At 35.9% G+C, this 22,855-nt stretch overlaps 2 protein-coding genes across 7 annotated transcripts in view; one reads left to right on the top strand and one right to left on the bottom strand.

The window, feature by feature from the left end:
* Positions 1-3,759, bottom strand: part of CRYZ (crystallin zeta) — a 34,453-nt gene extending 30,694 nt beyond the window's left edge. Inside the window, exon 1 of one of the 3 annotated variants that reach the window (XM_081306733.1) lies at positions 3,620-3,759. The gene's annotated coding sequence lies outside the window, so the exon portion shown is untranslated. Of the gene's footprint in view, positions 1-3,208; positions 3,341-3,619 lie in introns of those variants that run through there. The other 2 variants (XM_081306735.1, XM_081306734.1) reach the window with 2 other exon arrangements.
* Positions 3,344-21,296, top strand: TYW3 (tRNA-yW synthesizing protein 3 homolog). 4 transcript variants are annotated; one of them, XM_081306736.1, is made up of 7 exons: positions 3,344-3,421; positions 3,745-4,060; positions 6,573-6,653; positions 8,563-8,661; positions 10,874-10,945; positions 13,085-13,218; positions 20,839-21,296. In XM_081306736.1, the coding sequence occupies exons 2-7, from the start codon at positions 3,848-3,850 to the stop codon at positions 21,056-21,058; spliced, it is 819 nt and encodes a 272-aa protein (XP_081162862.1). In that variant the 5' UTR covers positions 3,344-3,421; positions 3,745-3,847; the 3' UTR covers positions 21,059-21,296. The 4 variants fall into 4 exon arrangements, with proteins under 4 accessions (XP_081162862.1, XP_081162864.1, XP_081162863.1 ...); XM_081306738.1 differs by lacking the exons at positions 3,344-3,421; positions 6,573-6,653 and having other exon boundaries at positions 3,843-4,060; XM_081306737.1 differs by lacking the exons at positions 3,344-3,421; positions 10,874-10,945 and having other exon boundaries at positions 3,843-4,060.
* The last annotated feature ends 1,559 nt before the right edge of the window (positions 21,297-22,855 follow it).

The raw sequence follows: 22,855 nt of genomic DNA, 5'->3' as shown, positions 1-22,855 counted from the left end.
GCCCTAGGTTGGAATCCCAGCTCTATCATTTACTAGCCCCATAGCTTGGGCAAGGCAGTTAACATTGTGAGCTTGTGTCCTCATTTGAAAACTGGGTTTCCACTCAGATTTACTACTCAGTAGATATGGCACATAGCATTAGTTCTTTCTGACTTCTGATTCATAAAAATATACTTCATTCTATTTTCTATAATCATCTTCAATATAACAACATTTACAGAACCTGGTTAGGAAAACAAAGTCTTATCCCCAAAGAATCCAGTCTAGATAATCATTTAAACAAAATTTTAATACCAATAAGTGGTTCTTATTTATTTGACAAGTAGTTTTTGAATATTATACTAAATATTATTATACTAAATATTATACTAAATATTATATTATAATAATATAATAATATAATATTATACTAAATATTATACTAAACCCAGAAAATACAAAGGACACACAGAAAATGCCCTACTCCTGCAGATCCTGTGCACTCTGTACTCACTCTCTCTCATATACCCCATGTAAGATGCATAACTTTCCATTTTCAGTATGGACCTATTTACTATTTGTTTCTTTCAAGTGCTCACATCTTTTCATCAGCAGAGATCATTAGCCTAAAAAAAAACTGTAGTAATAATAAAAATTAAAATTGCTCTAAAATAGGATATGTACCTTATATCTAACATACATTGTTTCCCCTATGTTCTGGAAACCGATAAATAGGGAGGAACAAAGGACAGAAGACTCATCCTTAATATTGGATTTAGAAGACCCACCTGCTTTGCCCAGTACCACCACATCCTCCATAGGAGCTTATACAGAGATGGGGCATGACCTTGACAGCACTCTCTTCTGATCTGCTTCTCTTGATCTTATTTCCCCAAAGCCTTGGCCATTCTGATTGGTCAGGCTCCAATCTGGTCTCTGCCTTTTAAATCAACTATGGGCTCCTCATCTGCTTCATAATACAGGTACTATGTCAATAGAAATTATAATAAAAATAAAATAATATGACATATTGATAGCAATTATGATAATTCTGAAACTCCCACAATATCTGACTTTTTTAAAAAGAGCATGAGTCTTTCAACTCTATAAAAATATTTTCACAACAGAGAAACAACAGTGGTTAAAAGTGTCATTTTATGTGGAAGTAAAAATAAAATCAATAATGATAAAAATAATTTTTATGAATGAGAAAACATTGCTGGAGCTTAAGAGACTTGGCCAGGATCACACAGAAACAAAGCTAGAACCCAAGTCCTACACTTTACAGATTTTTTTCCTTATTATATAATCCTTTAACCTTCAACCTTAGAAATTTTGGCATAGATTACCCTCAATTTCTAGAAATAAATCTCATAATGTTGACAGTGTGAGAGTCTGAGTTAGAAATATAAAATTTAATTAAACTTTAGGTAGGATTACATATTTTATGATTAAGTATCTACTTAGTTTGAAATTTCTCAAATGCCTGTAAGTCAGGAAATTCAGTAGAAATACAATAGACATGATTCTATTAGGAAAATTAATAATTCCCTTATCTGGAAAATAGAGATAATATTCTGGAGCATGGGGTTCCTGTGAAGATTAACTGCAACTAACCAGGCAGAGTTCTTCTGGCATGCTGGGTTAGTCAAGGGTTCTCTAGAGGGACAGAATCAACAGGAAGTATAATTATAAAAGGCGGACTTATTAGGCTGGCTTACAGGACCAGAAGCTGTATAGTCCCTGATGGCCATCTGCAGGCTAGAGAGCTGGCAGAACCAGTAGCTGCGCAGTCCAAGAGGCTAAAGCCCCAGAACAAGAGGGATCAATGGTGCTACCCTAGTTAGAGACCAAAGGCTTCTGGAGAATCAGCTTTGGAAGAGTGAAGAAGCTAGAGATTGATAGCCTCAGTTAATTGCAGCAGCAATCAAGAACCTGATCCAGAAGAATGGAGCTTGCATCTGCTGCTGTTTCCTTGCTCTTCCAACTTTCATTTCATTCAAGCCATCATCCTATTGGTCAGTGCTGCCCACCCTTAGAGATGGTCTCCATTTTAGTTGCCTATCCCACATGCCAAGCATTCCTAAACACACCCTCACTGGCATACCCATAATCCTCTTATCCTCAGCATCTCTTAATCCAATCAAGTTGAAAATTCAAATTAACCATTACACAAGCCTTGCATACGCTAAGTTTTATAATATTCAGAGCAAATCATTTGTGGACTCACGGTGGACAGGCATGGCTTTCCACTGCTTCTGTTTTTTAATTAAAGTGTGTCTCAAACAGGCCTTTTTATTTATCAAATGCCTACTTTTAAAAATTATTTGGACTACTTCAGTGTAATTTTTGGTTCTGATTTTTGCCTCTGACTAGTTGCCAATCATACATCAAAAATCTAGGATTAAAAACCACTTTTAAAAACTTTTAAAAACTTAAAATTCTCTTTCTAGCATTGGTCGTGTTCAGGCTATGCTGGATTCCATATGGTTCAAATGAAAGTTAAAGTACAGCAATTCATAAAGCCAGAATAAAGGCACATTAAGAGACAAAAGCAGAGGTAAAGATTAAGTAAGAATTCTGGCAAAAAAAATTAAAAGTGAAAACTTGGAAAAAGATCCAATTATTACAAAACTATGTTGCTGTTGATCAAGAATGTCTCATGTAAATATACTGCTTACTTTTCTTATTCCAGAAATGGGGGGGGGGGGGTGGCGGGGGTTTGTCAGCAATTCTTTTCTTATATGTGTGATCTTGTCACTAGATCTCTGGGTCCGTTTAGATAAGGAAAGGTAAAGTGGGGAGGCGGTTAATAATTCAGAACCCCTCCAAGGTCTTGGATGGAATAGGGCAGGCTGCTCTCCAGTGTTGGGATAGAGCTGTGTGAGATGAGATCTGCTACTGAAGTCTTTAATGCAATAATCAGTCACAGTGGCTTCAATGGCACTCACACTGCCACTTTCATTAGCTGTGGACAAGGACTCCAGACTTCAGCTTTTGAATGGTTCAATCATTAATGCACCTTCCCGGGTCTCTAAGATGAATCTCCTCTTGAAACTGTAAATATACAGCCAAGTGTTAATAGGATTTTTTTTTCCTTTTGAAGATTATTCTAGGTGGGGGTTACATAAAACTATGTATTTATACATAAAACTATATATTTCTTCCCAAACGGCAGCCTGCAATCCTGACCGCAGGTTTACTTCCCTAAGAGCGCTAAGAAACCTACAGCTGCGGGAATTTAGGGGGAGCAATCTCCTGTAGCCGCGCAGTGGCAGAGGGCCTGTGCCGACTGGCGCGCGCAGCTGCAGATGTCCCCTAGGGTAGCACCCGCCGAGGGATAGGCCAGCTGGAGGCTGGGGATGGGCAGCAGCGACCCGCGGTGCAGCAATCCCAAACGAAGATCCTACTGGAAACCAGGCCAGACGGCCAGGACAAAAAGGTAAAACTCCCCAGTTGATTTTTTCAGCTGAAAACTTGCGGCTTCTAGAGAGGAACGGCTTCGCTGTCGAGCTCCCGGTGCACTGATTGGGAACAAGGCAGGAGAAAAGTGCAGACAAAATCAGCACCGTTCAGTTTGGACGAGAGTCGCGGGGATTCTCAGGCGGAACAATTAAGAGGACTTTTAAAAACCACTTACCGCCTTTAGAGTGGGGATTAAAACTTGCCCAGGCGCCCTCAGAATCCACAGAAGAACGGGGGCGGGCCGACAGTTTCCAACTTTTACAGGCTCCGCCTCGCCGGCGCGCTTCTCTTGACTTGCAGGGGAGGGCCGGAGAATCTACCCAGAGCGGCACGACGAGGAAGTTTGGCCCTCTCCGGCCACCGTTCGCTTCAATATGGCTGCCCCCAGGGAGAGGAGAGATGAATGCCGAAGTGGAGAGCGAGGACTCTAAATTCCTCACGCATGGATCGCAGCGCAGAATTCAAGAAGTGGAAGGCACAGTGTTTGAGTAAAGCAGATCTCAGCCGGAAGGGCAGTGTGGACGAAGATGTGGTCGAGCTTGTCCAGCTCCTGAACGCGCGAGAACAGTTTTTCACCACCAGTTCCTGCGCTGGCCGCATCCTCCTCCTAGACGGGGTGAGGCTTCTTTGTGCCCTTCCAGCGCCTGTCCTCTGGTACCCAACTTTAGAAGCCCTGTGCCCACTCAATGGAACACCCAGTCGGTGTTCCTCTGGTGGGTGGTCTCGGTTTCTTTATGTGTGTATCAGACCAGAGCTTCTAAGACAGTTTTGCGTATGAATCTCCTGGAGCGCGGGGTGGAGGGGTGTCTTTTAATAAAGCAGATTCTGGTTCTGTATGTCTAGGGTAGGGCTTGATTTTGTGCATTTTTAACAAGTCCACAAATGATGGCCTGAAAACTATGTTGAATGGAAAGGGTTAGAGAATTTGATTTTCTCCAGGCCTGGAGAGTTTGAAGCCTGAGCCCACACTTCAACCGGTCTACCAAATCCTTGCTACTACTCAGTTTAACGTCATCAGATTTAAGAAGCTCACTGCCTCCTAGCGGCCCACTGCGTTATTACAGCCCTGGTAATTTTGTAATAGGGATTGGGTGGGGGGAGTATATTGTAGGAGGGTCAAGCTCTCAGGCTTTGGAGTGATGCTACTTAGAATCCAAATCAGTTTCTGGAATTATTGGCTGTGTGACCTTAGGATAGCTATTTAAACTCAGCTCCTTTCTGTTCCGTGAACTGAGGAAAATAGAGTGTCTGCTCTAAAGGAATTGTGTGAAGGAACTGGGACTCTTTTGAAATATTTAGCATCAAGCACCCATATTGTGTGCTTTAAAATTTGGCTGTGTATTCATTTTTTTAAGTAATATTGATTTCAGAGCATCGAAGATAGCATATTCATTGGCTCATTATTTAGGTCCAGCATAGACTGATCATTTGCTGTTTTCCCAAGTTTTCAAGGCCTGTTGGTTTTTATATTGCTTCCATTGCATGCGGAGCACTGACACTCTTGCCCATACACCCTCTCTCATCCCCTCTTTCTATCTCACCTAGATTTTGTAGTAGTTTCCAAACAAGTCACTGAACCAATGTTTTTCTTTCTCCCCCAAACCATGTATGTATGATGTATTTGTGTGTGTGTGTGTGTAGTGGTAGTGGTTGTTGTTTTTCTTTTTTTTTTTTTTTTTTTTTTTTTTTTTAAGACAGGGTCCCCCTAAGTTGCTTAGGGCCTTTGCTAATTTGCTGAGGCTGGCTTTGAACTTGCGATCCTCCTGCCTCACTCTCCCGAGCTGCTGGGATTACAGGTCTCGGGCCACCATACCTGGCTAGATAAACTTTTTTAAAGCAGAATGATTTTTGTCATTCATTTATGCTGAAACTTTATTGCACAACTTTTTTACATCAGAAAATACAAATCTCTACCTTTCAACCCTGTTTTTCACAACGCCTCTTCATATTAAGAAACTGAACTGTTATCTTGTATTTACCAATTTTGCCTTTACTTTTCTTTCTGAAATGTTTTCCCCATATCTACATATCTGAGAGATGATTCCCAAAACTTTCGTTTTTTTACCCCAAAACACACACACATACACATACACACTACTCACTTAAGGTAATGACTGCTCTGGACTGGCTCAGGCTTTGTGTGAATCTCTTTTCATTTTATGTATTATATTTATTTTTACTCTGCCTTATTTTAGAAAGAGTTTGGAGCAACTTACCTAAAGGGAAAAGAAAAAACAAAAAGTGGGGAAATCTGAATAAAGGAAATACAGATAACATAAATCAGAGATTGCATTAGTGCTCAATCATGCAATTAATTCCTGTAAACTTGGTGAAGATGGATCACACATTGTCTTGGAGATTTATAGCAGCCAGTACAAGGTTGTACACATAGTTACTAAAGTTTTACAAGGAAAACAAAACAGTTATTCAGAATATACTGCCTCTTGTCCAGAGAGCAATCTCCTGTGGACCCATTGTGTATTGTATAAATAGTTACTTTGTAGAAGTACCATGATTTCTGTTTATGTGGTTTCCTATCTCTTTGCAGTCTTTTAAGGATAGAATATGTATATACCTTATAGGATTTTGTAATAAATGTTTCTCCGCTTATGTCATTTTTAAAATGTGTTCCTTCTTGAAACTTTATGACTTTTCAGTCCTACCTCTCTTTTAGGCTGCACATGAAGTCTATTACAGAATTAATAAATATATGCTCATAGAGACCAGAAAAATATTTTAAAGATGTGAACAGCATAGACATCAGTAAAGAGTGGTAGGTCTTTTGTATTATTGAGGCACTACTATCCTGCAAAAGGTATTTTTTAAAAAATGGTAATAGAGTGCTAGCCAAATAAAACCACACAACTCAGATGCTGTTAATGGAAACTGATTATAATCTTTTTCTCACAAAAATGTTTCAGAGAACATTAAGTACCTTTACCTTTCAAATCATGTCAAATTATTTAAGTTCATTTTTGTTTATAGCTAACTTTACCCAAAAACATATTGAATTGTCTTCAGTAATTATTAAAAATTATTAATTTAAGAAAGCCCTTAATATGCTACACAGTATACTTTTTATTTTTATAAATATTTTATGATTAAATTTCTGTTTTTTGTTATTTTAGGGTATAAATGGTTTGGGGGTTCAGAAACAAAACTGTTGCTGGCTACTAGTTACACACATACCTTGTGTAAAAGATGATATGGTAAGTTCTTATATATAAATTTAGAAATAAACTTTAATTCACAGTTACTTTAAATACATATGAAAAGAACATAACTTTCAAGGTGATTTATGTGCATAATTATAATGGCTGAAGATTAGAAAGCTTTCATTACAATGGCTTTTTTGAGTCCTAAGAGATAAAATTGTGGAAGTATAAATATGTATGTTAGCATTACTATCTATGGCTCAATAAAACATAATCTTTTGGACATAGTAGAAAGTTTATGGATGCTGGACAGGTTAGATCCAAATTTTGAATTTTAATTCTGCTGTTTAATAACTGTGTAACTTGGAACAAATTATAGAAGGAGAAGGGATTATCCCTGACCTTGCATTACCAGCTTCACTGATATAAATAAATTATACATTTCTTACTAGGATTGCTTTTGGAAAATCTTTATATCTGTGCTCAGTTAGTTCCCTAAATTGAAGTGTTTAGATGAGTTCATATAAGTTAGTATTATTCAGGAACTTTTCAAATCCAGTGAATTTAGAAATCCAATTCCATCTTATGCAGAAATCACAATCTATTTATCCAGAAAGGACAGAGGTGAAGATGGAATCAGGTACTGTTGGACCAGGTACTCAAATATTACCTTCAGGACACTCCCTCTGTCTTCATTTTTTGGTACTGGTTCTCTGCATGTTTGCCCATATCTTTTCTGCTGCAGATAGTCTTTATGGCAGAAATGAGAGCTGCCAGCAACCCCAGCAGAAAAAAACTTTGTTTTCCTAAAATTTGTGTGTTAATCCTAGAAAAGTACTCTTGAGTTGTCCTGTGTTCTCCCTTTTAGCCTAATTATTTTTGCTAGTGGAATGATATGTCCTTGATCAAACATAAACATTTGACATCTTTGATATGGTAGGGAGAGTAATGAATGATAGGGTCATGATTGACAGTCATACCAGAATCAAATGGTGAAAACGAGGGAGGGTGCTGCCCAGGAATGCTTGACAGACAGACATAATAACTGTCTTGTATAAATTCTAGCTCAGACATAGTATTACATGTTTCACTAGGTGGTCAGGCTGTGCTGCAGGATAGACTATAACACAAGGGCAGCCAAGGTCAAAAGGCAGGTAGGTACCACACAGGAAAGAGACTAGTGCATAATTTAAGGTTGCTAAGAACAGACAACACACACAATAGACTTAAGTAGTATAATATTTACTTACAGCAAGAGAAGAAAGACAGTATAAGATCCAACTCCTTGCCATGTATTATGCCCCATGGCTAACAGATCTATAACACAGCTGTCCAGGGCATTTTGGCCATATATCCCACTTTGTGCTAAAGTAAAAGGACCCTTACCCTTGCCCCATGGGGTCTGAAATCCAGAAAATTTTTAACATGCCTGAGGGCCACTGATGCACTATGTAACTAAGCAATTCCAAGAAAAGTTTACTTGTGCCCAATGCAGAGAGAACTGGAATATATTGGATTTGCTCTGAATTTTGTGTATGTGTGCAATACAATTGTGAGTTCACTAGCACATTCCATATGAAGCAGAGTTATTGGGAGATATCAAATTTGCTTGGACTCTTCTCTTACAACACATACGGTCCTGTCTCAATCTAAACAAATTTAAATAGTTATCCTAGCACAGCTTTCATATATCACATTTTTTTAAAAAAGAAAAAAAAAAGTCTGTTGTGGAATTCAATAAAGTAAGCTACTACTTTAACATTTATGGGAGAATTGGAAATTGAGACTTTACAGAAAATAAGCAATTTAACCAATTTTTGCTGAAAGAATTTAGAAAGCAGATGAAAAGTTATTGCAAACAAAGTATGCCGAGTTTGTCTGAAAATTAAAGTTACATGTGAGATAAAGTGTTACCTATTGATCCTATAGTTGAGTCTGATGTTATCACTTTTTATTGATGTAGATGGTAGCTCTGAAGAAAGCAAACGGTGATGCTGTTTTCAAATTTGAACCATTTGTTCTTCATGTGCAGTGTCAGCAGTTGCAGGATGCACAGATGCTGGTAAAACTTTTAAATTAATTTAGAAGTCTGGGTAGATTGAATTTTAAACATTCAGCTTCCTATAAAAATATAATGATGGTAGTTTATTTAACTGTTTATTAATTTATTTATCTGCTCAGTCTATTTATTTCTTATTAAAAAGAGTACATAATAATCACTTGCAAAATATAATATCTAAATTGTTCTTCCTGTTTTCTTCCTTAACCTTTCTATTTATAATTTTTACTTCGACATTGTATCTTTTGGTTTTGCTTCCTGAGTTCTTAGACAAAACACCATGGAACTACATTAAAAATTATCCTAAAGAATATTTCATTTTTCTCATCATTTAACTGAGTATTAGGTAAACATCTTTTCAGTTGTGCTACACAGAAGTGTTTCATCTCCCTATTCATTTTTATACCTTTTATATGTTTACATATAAAATTAAATGGTGTTGTAAGCATTCATTTAGCAATAATGCATTGAGTCCCAGTGTGTAGGGCACATGATTAGAGACCATTGGCTCTTCAAGGAGGAGGGGATAGCAAAAAACAAAACAAACAAACAAAAAATCCTGAACAGGCAAATAAAGAAAGTAACAGCAAGGTGCAAAATATCCTAAGAAAGAAAAAACAAGCTGGTGATAGAGAATAGTTTATAAAAAGAATGGCCTTTAGTACAGGCTTTTCTGAAGAGATTTCTTTAAGCTAAAATTTAGAAGGAACAGAAAGAACTAGGCCTCTAACTGGTAAATGAATATTCCAAGCAGATTAAAGTATATAGTACAAATTTCAGGAGCAAAAAAGAGCATGATGTATTCACAGAACAGGAAGAACAGGAAGTCTAAAGGGGAGAGCATACCAAGAGAAGGTGAGAGGTAGACTAGGACCAGTCACTTAGGGCCTTGTAGAAAGGGTTTGGATTGTTTTCTGGCTTGATGAAATTTGTTCTGAAACCTCAGATCTGCTCCAACAAATTAGCAGTTGGTCACATTGATCAAAGTGGGAAATGGTGGTAGCTTGGCCTAAAATGACAGAACTGAAAAAAGGGAAAAAGATACATTCCAAATATACTTTAGTGAATCAACTATTGAGGTTGCCTCGGAGGGTGGGTTAGGGTGGGAATAAAAAATTTAAGTCACATATTCAACTTGAAATGTCTTTGAGATACTGGTTTTAGATGCAGATACTTCTCTGTTAGGCTGCTACAATAAAATATTAGACTGGGTGACTTAGAACAAAGAAAATTTATTTCAGAATGCTGAAAGTAAAAAAATCAAGGTGCCTGCAGGATTGGTTTCCCTTGAGGCCCTTCTCCTTGGCTACTAGATGGCCACCTTCCCCCTATTACCTCTCATAGCCTTTCCTTTGTGAGTGTATACCACTGGCATGTCTCTCCTGGTATGGACACCAGTCCTATTAAATTAGAACACCAGTCCTATTAAATTTGTACCTGAATTAACAACTTAAAGGCCCTATCTCCAAATTTCATCACAATGGGAACTTGGGCTTCAGCATATGAATTTTAAACTCTATGAACACAATTCAGTCTATAACAACACTTACATGAAAATTTCAAATTGGCTTTTGGGTAGAATTCTGGAACTCAAAGGAGCAACAGTGTCTTCAGACACTGTCAAACTTACCCTAGGGGACAAAATCATTCCTGATTAAGCTCCTGAGCTGGAGTAAAGAAGAGGCCCACATTTAGTCCCAAGGGCCCCATACAGAAACATTTAGAGACTGATAAAGTAACTTAGTCAACCCACAAGATCAAAATTTTTGTGCTTTATATGCTTTACTCATATTATTTCAACAAAGTTTTTTTAGAAATGAAACTGAGATAATCTGTTTTTACTTAGAGAAAACATTTAACTCATTTAAAAGAATTTTTTATTTACTTTTAAACGACATGGTTATAGGAAGGATTGGTGTGTGTGTGTGTGTGTGTGTGTGTGTATGTATGTATGTAATTTTCTGCTTTATGTAAACAATTACTAGCCAAATGTCTCTATTTTACTGAATTCTAGTTTTATTCTTTCAATGACACTTCCAAAATTGATATTCTGGTATATCTAATAGGAATGCTCTTAGGACTTGTAAGCGTAGTCCATGTAGCCAAATAACCTTAACAAGTTTTGGGGTCATTTATGTTTCTGTCACTTATGCAACTGAATAGATGATCCAATTAGTTAGAGTGTCAGAATTTAACAAGTTTTATTTTCTTACAGCATTCAGTGGCAATTGATTCTGGTTTCAGAAACTCTGGCATTACCGTGGGAAAGAGAGGAAAAATTATGTTGGTAAGATGCATTTTGGCACAAAGCAGTTTTTTAGTACAAATTTTATTGCCATTTTATTCAGCAACATATTCTGTTCTAAATGGCAAATTTCAGAGTTTAGATTTACATTTGAGGTCTTATGTTATAATTCTCTTTGCCTACTTTAAACTTGATTTCTGTTCTCATCCTGAGCAGTCAAGATCTGCTTTAATAAGTACCATGGTATAATGACAAGAACCACAGAGGAGTCTAAAGTCCTCTCTATTGATACCACTGGGCCCCAGTTATGCCACATGAACTCATGCAAACTCACTTAATCCCTCAGCATTTGAATTTTCTCAGTTTTATCAGAGCTTCATTGAACTACTGAACTAGGGCCAAATCCAGTCCACAGGGAGCCAGATTCCACTATGTTTATGGATTAATTATTGGCCAAAGTTGCTTTTGTGCCACAGCAACAGAATTGAGTAATTGTGACAGATACTGAATGGCCCACAAAGTCAAAAATATTTACTCCCTGCCATTTCACAGACCATATTTGCTGGCCCCTGGCTAAATGATTTAAAGCCCTTAGTCCCACATTTTCTATCTTTTCATGGCCAAGCCAACCCCTAGTTATTTTGCCCAATTTTGATCTACTGTGGTATTCACTGTTTGGCATGGGATATCTTGTTTGTTTTTGAATTGTTTCAGATTATCCTCTATTCTAGCTCCCTAGAGTTTTTAAAATCTATTTTTAACAAATAGCCTATTTCCCAAATAGGGTAGGCCCATGAAAGAAAACACCTGCAAAGCCTGAATAGATAGAAAATCAAAGCCCTCGGTACTGGTTTGTGTCCTCACCTGACTCCACACAGCCATTTTCCCACTTTCTCTCCTTTGTCCTCTGTATCTAATTAGTTAGGAGTCCTGTCACTTCTCCCTCTCATTTCTCCACCCCAGGCCCTCTGCCCTGGCTTCAGCCCTCATTATTCCTCACCTCAGTCTTTTTACACTTGTCTTTTGACTGGCTTTCCTATTCCAGGTTTTGTCCTAGAGTCCCTGCAACCAACACTGTCAAAATCCCCCTTCTAAAAAAATCAGGGTCTCCAAATATTTTCTCTGATATTCAGGTCATCTTATGTCTGTGTATTTTTGCTCATCTTCCTCCAGCACACTTATACTCCAGCCATATGGAGCTATTAGATGTTACCCAAAGGCTTTAGGCTCTCCCATGGCTCAGTGCCTACAGAAAAGTTCTTCCTCTGACTGGAACACCCCCTTCCCCTTTTCTATGTCTGGTGTAATTGCACTTACCCTTTTCCATAAAGCTGAGTCCTCAGCCTTAATTAGTGGTTCCTCTTCTACCTTTTTGTTAGTATTGTGTGTGTGAGCTTGTATGTGTGCATGCATGTTTCTTTATCTTACCGCTTAAGTTGCCTGGCAATTCTTTGTTCACTTACTATTTTCTATTCTAAGGTGTGAGTCTTTAAAAGACTCAAATCCTCTGGCCTCTTCTCACCTTATGGGAGGCCTGGAATAGTACAGATGTTCAGTAAAGATTCATTAAATGAATTTTTACTCCTCGTAATAGTTTTTGTTGCTGTTTTTCTTAACATCTCTCCAGTGTTAGGATCTACTTAGAATATGTGAACTGTTTCATCAGCAGGGTTACTAAGATTGGCAACGCTAAGGCATTAGGAAAGCAACTTTGTGTGGTAGGGGAGCCATGGGTTACTCTTAATCATTCTTGGCTCAAGAATCTCTTAAGAGATTCTTTGCATCCAGTCCCTTTAGATTTTCCCTTGAGGCTTCTGTTGAGGTTTCATTTATTTATTTTCTTTAAATTGTGTACTAAAGCTTTCTAAGCCATAGTTAGACTGAAACTGTTCAAAGTTATTGGATTCTTTGATAGTATCTGCTTCTCTGAAAGATAATATGTAGAAAGCTTTCTTTAGAAATGACTGTATATGATTAGAAAATCTATTTAATCTTCTTTGGTTCAACTGTGTTCAGCTAATTTTAGCAAAGACTTACATGCTGAAATGGAACTAAGCTATGTTCAAACTCAGGCCTGACTGGGACTTTTCTTTAGTTAAGGCCTGACTGGGACTTTTCTTTAGTTATCTTCATTGTATAGAGATTATTAAGTCTTCATATCTCAATTGTTTTTCCCCCTAGGCTGTCCGGAGTACACATGGTTTAGAAGTTCCATTAAGCCAAAAGGGAAAATTGATGGTGACAGAAGAATATATTGAATTCCTGTTAAATATAGCAAACCAGAAAATGGAGGAAAACAAGAAAAGAATTGAAAGGTATACTAATTAGATATTTTTATGGTATTATTAATATGCCTAGGTCATCCTTGAAAATATTAATTCACACCATCATTATATCTCAAGTTTTTATAATCTCAACTGCTTGTCTATGTCTAGCCTTATCATAAATAATTAAAAGACGATCAAAGTAATAGATGAGAATGGTCAGAATAGATTAGGAACCAAATGGAACATAAAGGCAGCTGGACATGTGACCACCAGAAACAGGCATTAAGGAGAGAACTGTAATCATTTAGGAAAGAGCCCACTAGCAACAGGAACCATAACTGATAGTTAAGGCAGCCGGGAAAGATGTGCTCACTTGCCCTGCTTGTGACCCACCAGAGATTACCTGGAATCTCCCTCTGAGGAGTATAGCCTGGGTTTTTTGTTTGGCAAGTTTTTTTACACCTCTAGCCAGTTTAATTCCCTACTCTTGTCATAGATTCAATCTAGAATTGCCATAATTATACAGCCAGGAAGGAGTACAGCTGTCTATTCACATCTTATATACTTTTGTTCTTTAACTTCACTTTCTGACAAGTGAAATTCTTATGTTAACTTTCTTTCTCAACATTTTCTAGTATGTCTCTTTGCCAGTGATTCTCCACATCATAATTAGAATCATTTCTGTGAAGTCCAGAGGAATCCTATTGCTTAATTTGTCTGATTAAAATTCTTTAATATCTAGAACTTTTCTGAAATAGCTGAGGCTAGAAGTGACAATGGTAGCATTGTAACCCAGTGAAAGAGGGTTGTTTTTTTTTTTAATCTGTAATTTGAGAGAAGTACGTACCTTAAAGAACAATTGTTAGAATTCATTTGATCACATGTGCATATGGCTGGCCTCCCTGTCATGTGATGGACTCTCTCAGAATAGGATAGCCCTTATTCTTCATTAGCTCATGGAGAGTAACCACATCAGTACCACCATCCAGACTTTCTCAATTGGGGATCCTCATTTGAACCATGGAATTCATAAATTAATCAAGAGATTGTTTTCTCAATTCTCCCAGGTATGATATGTATCAAGTACTATTTTAGACACACTGAGAGAAGTTGATTCATTACATACAGTGATGTCTTAGAGCATTAGGACTTAATTTTCTAACTGAACCCTGGCAGAGAAAATCTGACCATAAAAACCTGGCCACAAAGAGCAAGTATTCTAACTCAAGTGATGATTTCAGCTAATCTACAGAAGAATAGTTCCCCACTCCACTAGAATACAGGTTTGAGATATATGTAGGTACTTATTGGTACCATTCCAAAAGTTTACTACATTTGTTAGATAGTAATCTGGTGAGACTGTTTGTTAAAATGTAGGAGGTAGCAAATCAGTTTTCTCTATTTCCTTACTTGAATTTCAACAAGATGATAAATATAGCTCAAGATCAACTAACTATACACCTGGTGAAGTTAATTGAGCCACGTTCACCAACTATAAAATCAAATTATGCTTTAAATCCATTGACTCAAAAATGTTTTGAGATTATAGTATGCATGCTGCTATCAAGAGAGCCATGCTCATCATATAAAATCAGGGAAAAATTAAAGAAGGGTTAAAGTGTCTTAAGATACTGATTAGAAGATTACATGTGAATTCAAAAAGTGTGAACAAATTAGGGAGCTCCCTTGGGAACAGCTGTACGTTCAACCAAATGCAGAGGAAGAGTTACTCTTCTGATGTTGAAAATAGAAGAAATAATAAACTCTGGAGGTGATGAGTTAGGCAATCAATGGGGAATACTAAAAATGTTTTGTCATAGGACCAGTTTTGCAACTCAGATATCTCTAAGAGAATTGTAAAAACTCAAAAATATACTAATGTATAAAATGTGTAACACTTCAGCAGCAAGAGATATTCTGGAAACATAGAGATCAAAGTTAATAGAAAATATTTTTTTCTACTATAATATTTAATAGAAAAAGATCTTATTTGTTTTTTAAAAAAAAAAGTCTCAAGCCAAAGTCCCAAGCCCCTTGTCAGTGGGAAGAGATTTATCCAGCAGGAACAGCTGACTTCCTGTGGTTTCTGGAGCTGGGCAAGACAGGCCTGCAAGTTGCAGCAGACTGCTGATTTGGAGACTGGGAGAGACAGGGACTAACACCAGACACAGTATGATAATTTCATACATAATGATTTCCAGGTGAGACATAGGAAGCCTGAAGATCTTTTTACTAACTACAAGAGGAAGGCTTTCTTTGTTTCTGTTAATAAGAGGTCAGGGCATGGATCAGATGAAACCACCATTTGGCTATAAGTAGAATGAAATTAACCATGCTCTCCTTTTCATCAACTATATAATAAGAAAATGTTAACTAAAACATAGAACAAAAGAGCTAAATATATTGGCATATAATATTGTTAAGAATAAAGAAATCTAAAAGAGTAATTGAATCTACTTCCAGTGGTTTTTTTTTTTTTTTTTAACTCTTTTAACTGTGGTAAGATATGTATAACATGAAATTTACCATTTTATCCAGTGGCATTAAGTACATTCACATTGTATGCAACCGTTGTCACTATCCATTTCTAGAACTTTTTCATCATCCTAAATAGAAACTTTGTACCACTTAAACAATAACTCCCAATTCTGCAAACTCCCAGCCCCTGGTAAATACTAATCTGTTTTCTGGCCCTGAATTTGACTATCATAGGTACTTCATATAATTGAGATCATAGAATATTTGTCCTTTTTTTTTTTTTTAATGTCTGGCTTGTTTCACTTAGCTAATGTCTTCATGGTGTAATGTCTTCATGTCTTAATGCTGTAGCACATATCAGAATTTTACTTCTGTTTAAGGTGATAATACTTCATTGTATTAATAGACTGCATATTATTAATCCATTTATCAGTCTTGAACATTTGGACTGTTTCCACCTTTAGCTATTGTGAATAATGCTATGGTACTCTGAACATCAGTGTCCAGATATCTGTATAAGTCCCTGCTTTCAATTCTTTTGGGTATATACCCAGAATGCAATTCCCAGTCATGGTAATTTGACATGTTTTTAAGATCCCCAATACTGTTTATGATAGCAGCTGTGCCATTTTACATTATCACCATTAATGAGAAATTGAAACCATATCTTGGCTGATATTTTTTATTTTCTGATATTTAAATAATAGTAATCATAGTAGGGTGTATGTGAAGTGGTATCTCACATAGTCTTGCTTTGCATTTCCCTAGTAATTATTGATGCTTAGCATCATTTCATGTGTTTATTGACCATCTGTCTATCTTTGGAGAAATATCTATTCAAGTCCTTTGCCTTTTTTAATCTAGTTGTTTGGTTTTTTGTTGTTGTGTCATTGGAGTTCTTTATCTGTTCTGGATATTATTAGTCTGTTATCAGATATATGATTTGTACATATTTTACTCACTTTTTTGAGTTGCCTTTTCACTTTTTTTTTCCAACTACTGTTTCGGTTTTTCACTTTCTTGATAGTATTCTTTAGTGTATAAAAGTTATACATTTTTATGAAATCCAGTGTATGTATTTTTTCTTTTGTTGCCTGTGATTTTAGTCTCATACTCAAGAAATCATTTCCAGATTCAGTGTCATAAAGCTTTCCCCCTATTTTTCCCAGAGTTTTATATTTTTAATTCTTGCATTTGGGTTATTTTGGGTTAACCAATGGTTGATTTTTAATATTGATAAGTAAATGACTGAGTAATGGGCTGATGAAATTGGGCCATCCTTTTTTTTTAAACCACAATTGCTCTCCAGTTCTTCCATGTGAACTTTTTGGGTATCCCAGCCTAGCTCTGTTCTCAGTCTCTTCCAGGTAGATTGTATTTGGTTCTTGACAGCAAGTATACAAAGTATTTTCAGAGTAGACTTTATCCCATCATAAAGGTGATAGATTGGGTGAGGATGAATAAGTATTATTTTTTTCCAACAAGTATTACACACAGAATTGTAAAATTTGAAGAACTGCTAGGCACTGAAATTCAGAGAAGAATCCAAAATGGATCCTGCTTGGACAGCCTATATAAGTAGCATAATTATGAGTTCATGAATGCACGCAAAAAACTATAATTCAACCTGGAAAGTGGCAAGTACCCCAATAAAGGCATAGAATACTCTAGGATTTCAAAAGAGAAACAGTTAAATTCATTTGTGCAGAAAAGCGTAATCAAAACCTTATGGGAGAAATCAGTGAGGTAGGCCTTAAAGTTTAGGATTTTTATATGAGGAGGCGTAGAGAAGGGGGAATTGCATGATAGGTAGAAAACCAGAGTACAGGTAAAGAAAAAGGGGTGGCAATACCTAAGCCATGAATGGGTATCCATGAATGACTCGATTTACCTAAAGGATAAGAGAAGGAAGAATTTCTGTTACATCACTTTGCTGCTTTCCTTTCTGCTTTTGGTGCTTCTTAACTTCCCTGTGGATTTCTCTCTCTCTCTCTCTCTTTTTTTTTTTTAAATACCATTTAGTTAAACATTGTTCTCCAGGATTCTGCCCCTGGACTGTGGCTTCTAATGTGTAATATCCCATATACAGTTGGAGCAGTGTGCTTCCAGTGTGCTCCCACTTCATCTCATCTTTCTCATGGCATATTGAATGTGGCCTTACAACTCTGCAGCTCCTGATGATCCAAGGGCTCCTTGAGATGTAACCACAGACCCCATGTATCTCTCACCTGTGTTTTCAGTACCTGCCACAGGCTACCACAGACCTATGTTGTTTTTAAGTAAAATGCTTTTGCTTAAATAATGGTTAAAATACAAATACATACTACATCAGAACTGTTTTTTGTTTTTATGTTTTTGAATGATTTCCTCAAGAATGTGTTTCTAATTCAGAAGCCAAATTTCTAGCTGTTTATTGCAGTTGGTTCTCTAATGACCTTAAAAAAACAAGAATTGATTTTTTTTTTTTTTTTTTTTTTAGGGCTGAACTAAAGAGTTCTTCTCATGTAAAGACTTAAGTACAAAGTACAAAGTTATCTATGGAATGAGAATCTTGACTAGAGAGGAATAAGTAATTTGATTTTCTTTTAGGGAGGAAATAAAACAGTTGCCTGAGCATACTGTTTTTGTTGCCTGTGAGAGCTGAGATTACACTTTGAGAATTAGGCCATGAAAGGGTCATAGTATGTGAAAAGAACATAGAATTGGAAAACAGGTTTCTAATTTATTATGTAAGATAGTTTTTCAAAGGAGCTTTTAAAGTTGTGTCTAAAAAGGAAAACTAACATTTGAAGTTTTTATTTTAAACTTTTAGCAAGAGAAGACTTTGTCCCATTTTTATCAGTTGTTTTTTTGGTAATCTAAGAAAAGTAGCTTTGAATTGTTAGAATTTTGTAATGAAAGATTAAGGCATCTGTACCTCTTTTATTACCTTGTGTTATATGACTAAAGAGACATTTTATACAAGCTTCCAATTCCTGATCATAAAAGAGCCATTTAAACCGGGCATGGTAGTGCATGCCTGTAATCCCAGTGGCTTGAGAGGCTAAGACAGGAGGATCTCAAGTTCAAAGCCAGCCTCAGCAATGGCAAGGTGCTAAACAACTCAATGAGACCTTGTCTCTAAATAAAATACAAAATAGGGCTGGGATGTGGGCTCAGTGGGCAGGTGTCCCCTGAGTTCAATCCCTCGTACCAAAAAATAGATAAGCCATTTAACTTTATTTTGTATTTTCTAGGAATGAAGTATAATCTAGAAAAAAAGCTTTGGTTTCCAAAGCCTGAGGTCTTTCTCCTTTAACTACACCTCCTTCTTTGAGATTGATTTGGTCATTGAAGAAATATTTATTGAGTGCCTATCATATACCATATACCATACATAGTACTGGATATCAGAGTATACAGTGGTGAGTGCATGTGTTCCTAAAACAGGGACAGGATATATAGTAATCTTGTCATTTATTAAGTTGTGTGGAGCATTTGGGAATTTTTGGATAGATTTGGGCTGAGAGTTTTAGAGTCTGTCCAAGTAGAATCTTGCCTGTTCCTTCAATTAAAGAAAAGAAACTTGATCAATACAATAATATCTTCTATAGTCAAAATTTTCCTGTTGTAATCCCATTATAATAGAATACACGATGGCATGGAAATTTCCAACTTCCAGATCATTCTAATTGGGAACCTAGGATAATACACATCTACCTTTTTTATTCAGTAGTTATTTATTCATTGTTTTCCAGCACTTTGTTATTTGAGTGTGCCAACCTTGTACTGCATGCTAAGAATATAACAGAAAACAAGATAGACATTTCATGACATCTATATTATTTAAAAATAGTCATTATTAAAAACTCTGTGCCAGGCACTGTGCTAGATACTTATCTGTGTCATCTGTGATCTTCTGACAATGCTTCTAGGCACATGATATTATCCGGTTTTATAAATGAGGAAATCAAGACTCAGTGAAGTTAATTAGAATTAACCTACTTCGGCCTTCCCAGTGGAATGCTGGTGTCAAACACATGCAGCATTTCATGCCACCTGCTGCCTTGCGTGGAAGGTTGGTCACATACATTCACAGTATGCTACTATGTCAGGCAGATCATAAATGTTGCATGTTAACATGGGTGTAGAGAACAAAAGGAGCCAAATTTTCAGGGAGCTCACAGATTATTATCTCAAAAATGTAACACTAAAACTCCAGTGGAAAAATAAAAGAACATTTTTTATAAAAATGTTCAAATAACTAATAAACAAATGTAATAATGTCACTAATAAACAGATGAAAATTAAAATAATGAGATACCATATTAATCTATCATTAAAGTAAGGCATGTTCTTTGATGGTAATATTTAATCTGTGAGTGAAATGGTCTGTCTGAAGTACTTCTATTAGAAGCATATGTTTTTGACCATCCATCTGGAAAACAGACAGTATTTTATCAAGTGCTTTAAAATGTTCATACCCTTTAACCATGTGATTACTTAGGTATCTATTCTAAGTAATGGATAGAAACTGGGATCAAATCATTTTCCAAAAGGTTTTTATATTGTTGTTTGTGTTAGGAAAAAATTGAAAATAAAGGCCTATCTAGATAATATGATGTTATACTATTATTAAAAATTATTTTGTAGTTCATTTGATGAAATGGAAAATGTTCTCAATAAATGTTAAATTTGAAAAAGCAATGTAAAACTTTATATATAATATAATTGTGTAAAAATACAACAGTTTTATGTCTTTAAATACATGAATACAGACTACATTAATAAATTGGAAAGAAAAAATATTAATAGTGGTATATCAATGTAAAGGTGTTCAAACTCTAAAGTGAACTTCTTACATGTATGATTTTTTTTTAAATAAAATAATAATATTCAGGGTTCCCACCTCCCTTTGTTTGATTCCTACATTCAGAATAAAATGGAAATTGAGGTTGGATAGAGGGTGTTGAGAGATGGATGATTCCATCCCATCCCAATTTTTAGAATTGTTTTTAAAGAACTAAAAGCATTTTTCCCCTAATTAAACAGTGATAAAAGCAGGAAGCACATTTTTTCTTTGATTTATTTTATATTTATAAAGCTAATCCAGGACATTATCAAATTTGTGTAATTTATAAAATCTATGTATGTTTTCATCATTCACTTTCAGAATATACAGATATAATAATAGTACTTAATTCTTTACAGGTTTTACAACTGTCTACAACTTGCTTTGGAGAGAGAAACAATTACTTACTCACATACTAAGATCAAAGAGAAAAACAACCCATTCTGTACTCATAAGAAAAAGAGCAACCCAGAAAAACCACGTGGCAAATGTATCCCTGAAGAAAATGATAAAGAACCTGAAAATGATGATGACAGTGACCCAGGAATCAGTGTTGCTATCTTCCCCAAAGATCACTGATTTGTTTCTGAAGTGTGTTGGTAAAATGATATTCCTAATAGGTTCTATAAAGTTGCTCTTTATAAGAGTATTTTAGCTGGTTAATATCAGCCATTCAGAAAAGCAAGATTTAATTTCTCTATGTTTTAGAGAAAACCATTTTACAAGCTTCTGTGACTTTTTCTTGTATGTTTGCTCATGAATTACTGCATTTTTCAGTCATAATCATTGCAAAAATAAAATTATGATTTTTAATGCTGCTTTCTTTGTTTCAATGACTACTTCTACAAAGTAGGAAAACTAAGTATAGTCTCCTTTTGAGACAACCTCACTGTCATGGACATTTGAGTAAAAATCATGGTAACCTTTTTAAAAATTTTAACTTTAAAACCTCTAGCTTTGGGAGGAAGGTTAGAGTTCGTTTCTATTGCCATGGAATCCATTGGTAAGTTTTTTTCCTCTCTCTTAACTGTGTCAATAGAACAACTGATGCCCCTTTGTTCGGGACAAAATACCTGAACCCTCTTTCCCCATTATTTCTCACAAACCAGAGCTTGCCCCTGAATCACATAAGTATAGTTTTTCATGAAGATTGATCAGAAATGCTAAGATAGACTGACAGAACAAATGTACTATGGAAAATTGCAAGGATCAGACATCTCAAGTATGAATTCTGACTGCTAACATAGAAGTTGGAGGTCCTTGAGCAAACCACCTAATTTCTAAGGACTTCCATTTCCTCTTCTGCATAGTAGTAATTCTGTGTATACTAGAGGACTATTGACAGGATCAAGTTAAAAACGTGAAAGTATTTACTAATAGACCATTAAATGCACATATTACTATTTTCATTATAAAATAAAGATGATTTTATATTGTATTTTCAGAAGATGCCAACTCAAAAAAAATTATATATTTAAAAAGAAATTAGTAGGTAGTCATAGAACAAATAAGGCATAAAATAAAATTATAAGAAAAATTATATACCACAGTAAACATCGAGTTATGATTCTGGCATTTCCTAAAATTTTATAATGTATCTGTCTTAACTTATGTCAATTATATTTGAATTGCACCCCTGATGTTTGTCTTCTGACAGCGTTTTACATTTTTAAAACAGGTTAATTTTATAGACATTTATTGTCCTCTCAATAAAATCCCGGGGTGATGTTGAGGCAGTTCTAAAATTAGTGTAAGGTTTTTCTTTACTCTCTTATTCCTTTGAACTGCTCTTTTTCAGTCTACAAAATAAGATAACTTTATTTATTGATCTGATTTCTGTTAGTTTTACACAACATTTAGGAAATCTTATAATCCAGCCCTAGTCCCAAATTATTTCATTGCTCAAGAAAGAACCTCTTGCTATCCAGTCATTGGTTCTGTTGTTCACTCTCCCATCCATGAATTGCTCTTTTATAGGTTTCCTGAATGCACTCTTCCAAAACATTTTCCTACTTATGGTGAATCCTTGTCAGTTCTTTTCCTCTCATCCTTTAAAGTTTTCGACACTTAATACACTTTAGAATTGAATTGTCTTTAGAATTTTGAAAAAAATACAAAAAGTACCCAAGAATCTCTAGGGAAGGTTACAATGCATTGTACTTTTTCATTGTTCACAACTTATTCTATTAAACCAAGGATAATGCCTAGGCCTCCCCAAATTTCTGTCTTTGGCCTTCATTTAGCATTCTTCTCTTCTCCCCAGCCATCTCATCCGTTCCAGGAGATTTAACCCGTCAGGCAGTGATACCCAGCCCTCTTGCCCTTCCTGTCTCTTAATCTTTGGCTCCTTGCAGAACCTCTCCAGTAGAGCTTTTA

The sequence above is a fragment of the Spermophilus citellus genome (genome assembly GCF_964194105.1).
Source record: "Spermophilus citellus genome assembly, chromosome: 9".
Lineage (NCBI taxonomy): Eukaryota > Metazoa > Chordata > Mammalia > Rodentia > Sciuridae > Spermophilus > Spermophilus citellus.
The sequence above is the reverse complement of the archived record's forward strand: the minus strand, read 5'-3'. Positions and strand labels throughout refer to the sequence as shown.

Coding starts and splice junctions, on each gene's coding strand:
- TYW3 (XM_081306736.1), top strand. CDS start 3,848: ATGCCGAAGTGGAGAGCGAGGACTCTAAATTCCTCACGCATGGATCGC. Junction 4,061..6,572: donor GCATCCTCCTCCTAGACGGG/GTGAGGCTTCTT, acceptor TTGTTATTTTAG/GGTATAAATGGTTTGGGGGT. Junction 8,662..10,873: donor TGCAGGATGCACAGATGCTG/GTAAAACTTTTA, acceptor ATTTTCTTACAG/CATTCAGTGGCAATTGATTC.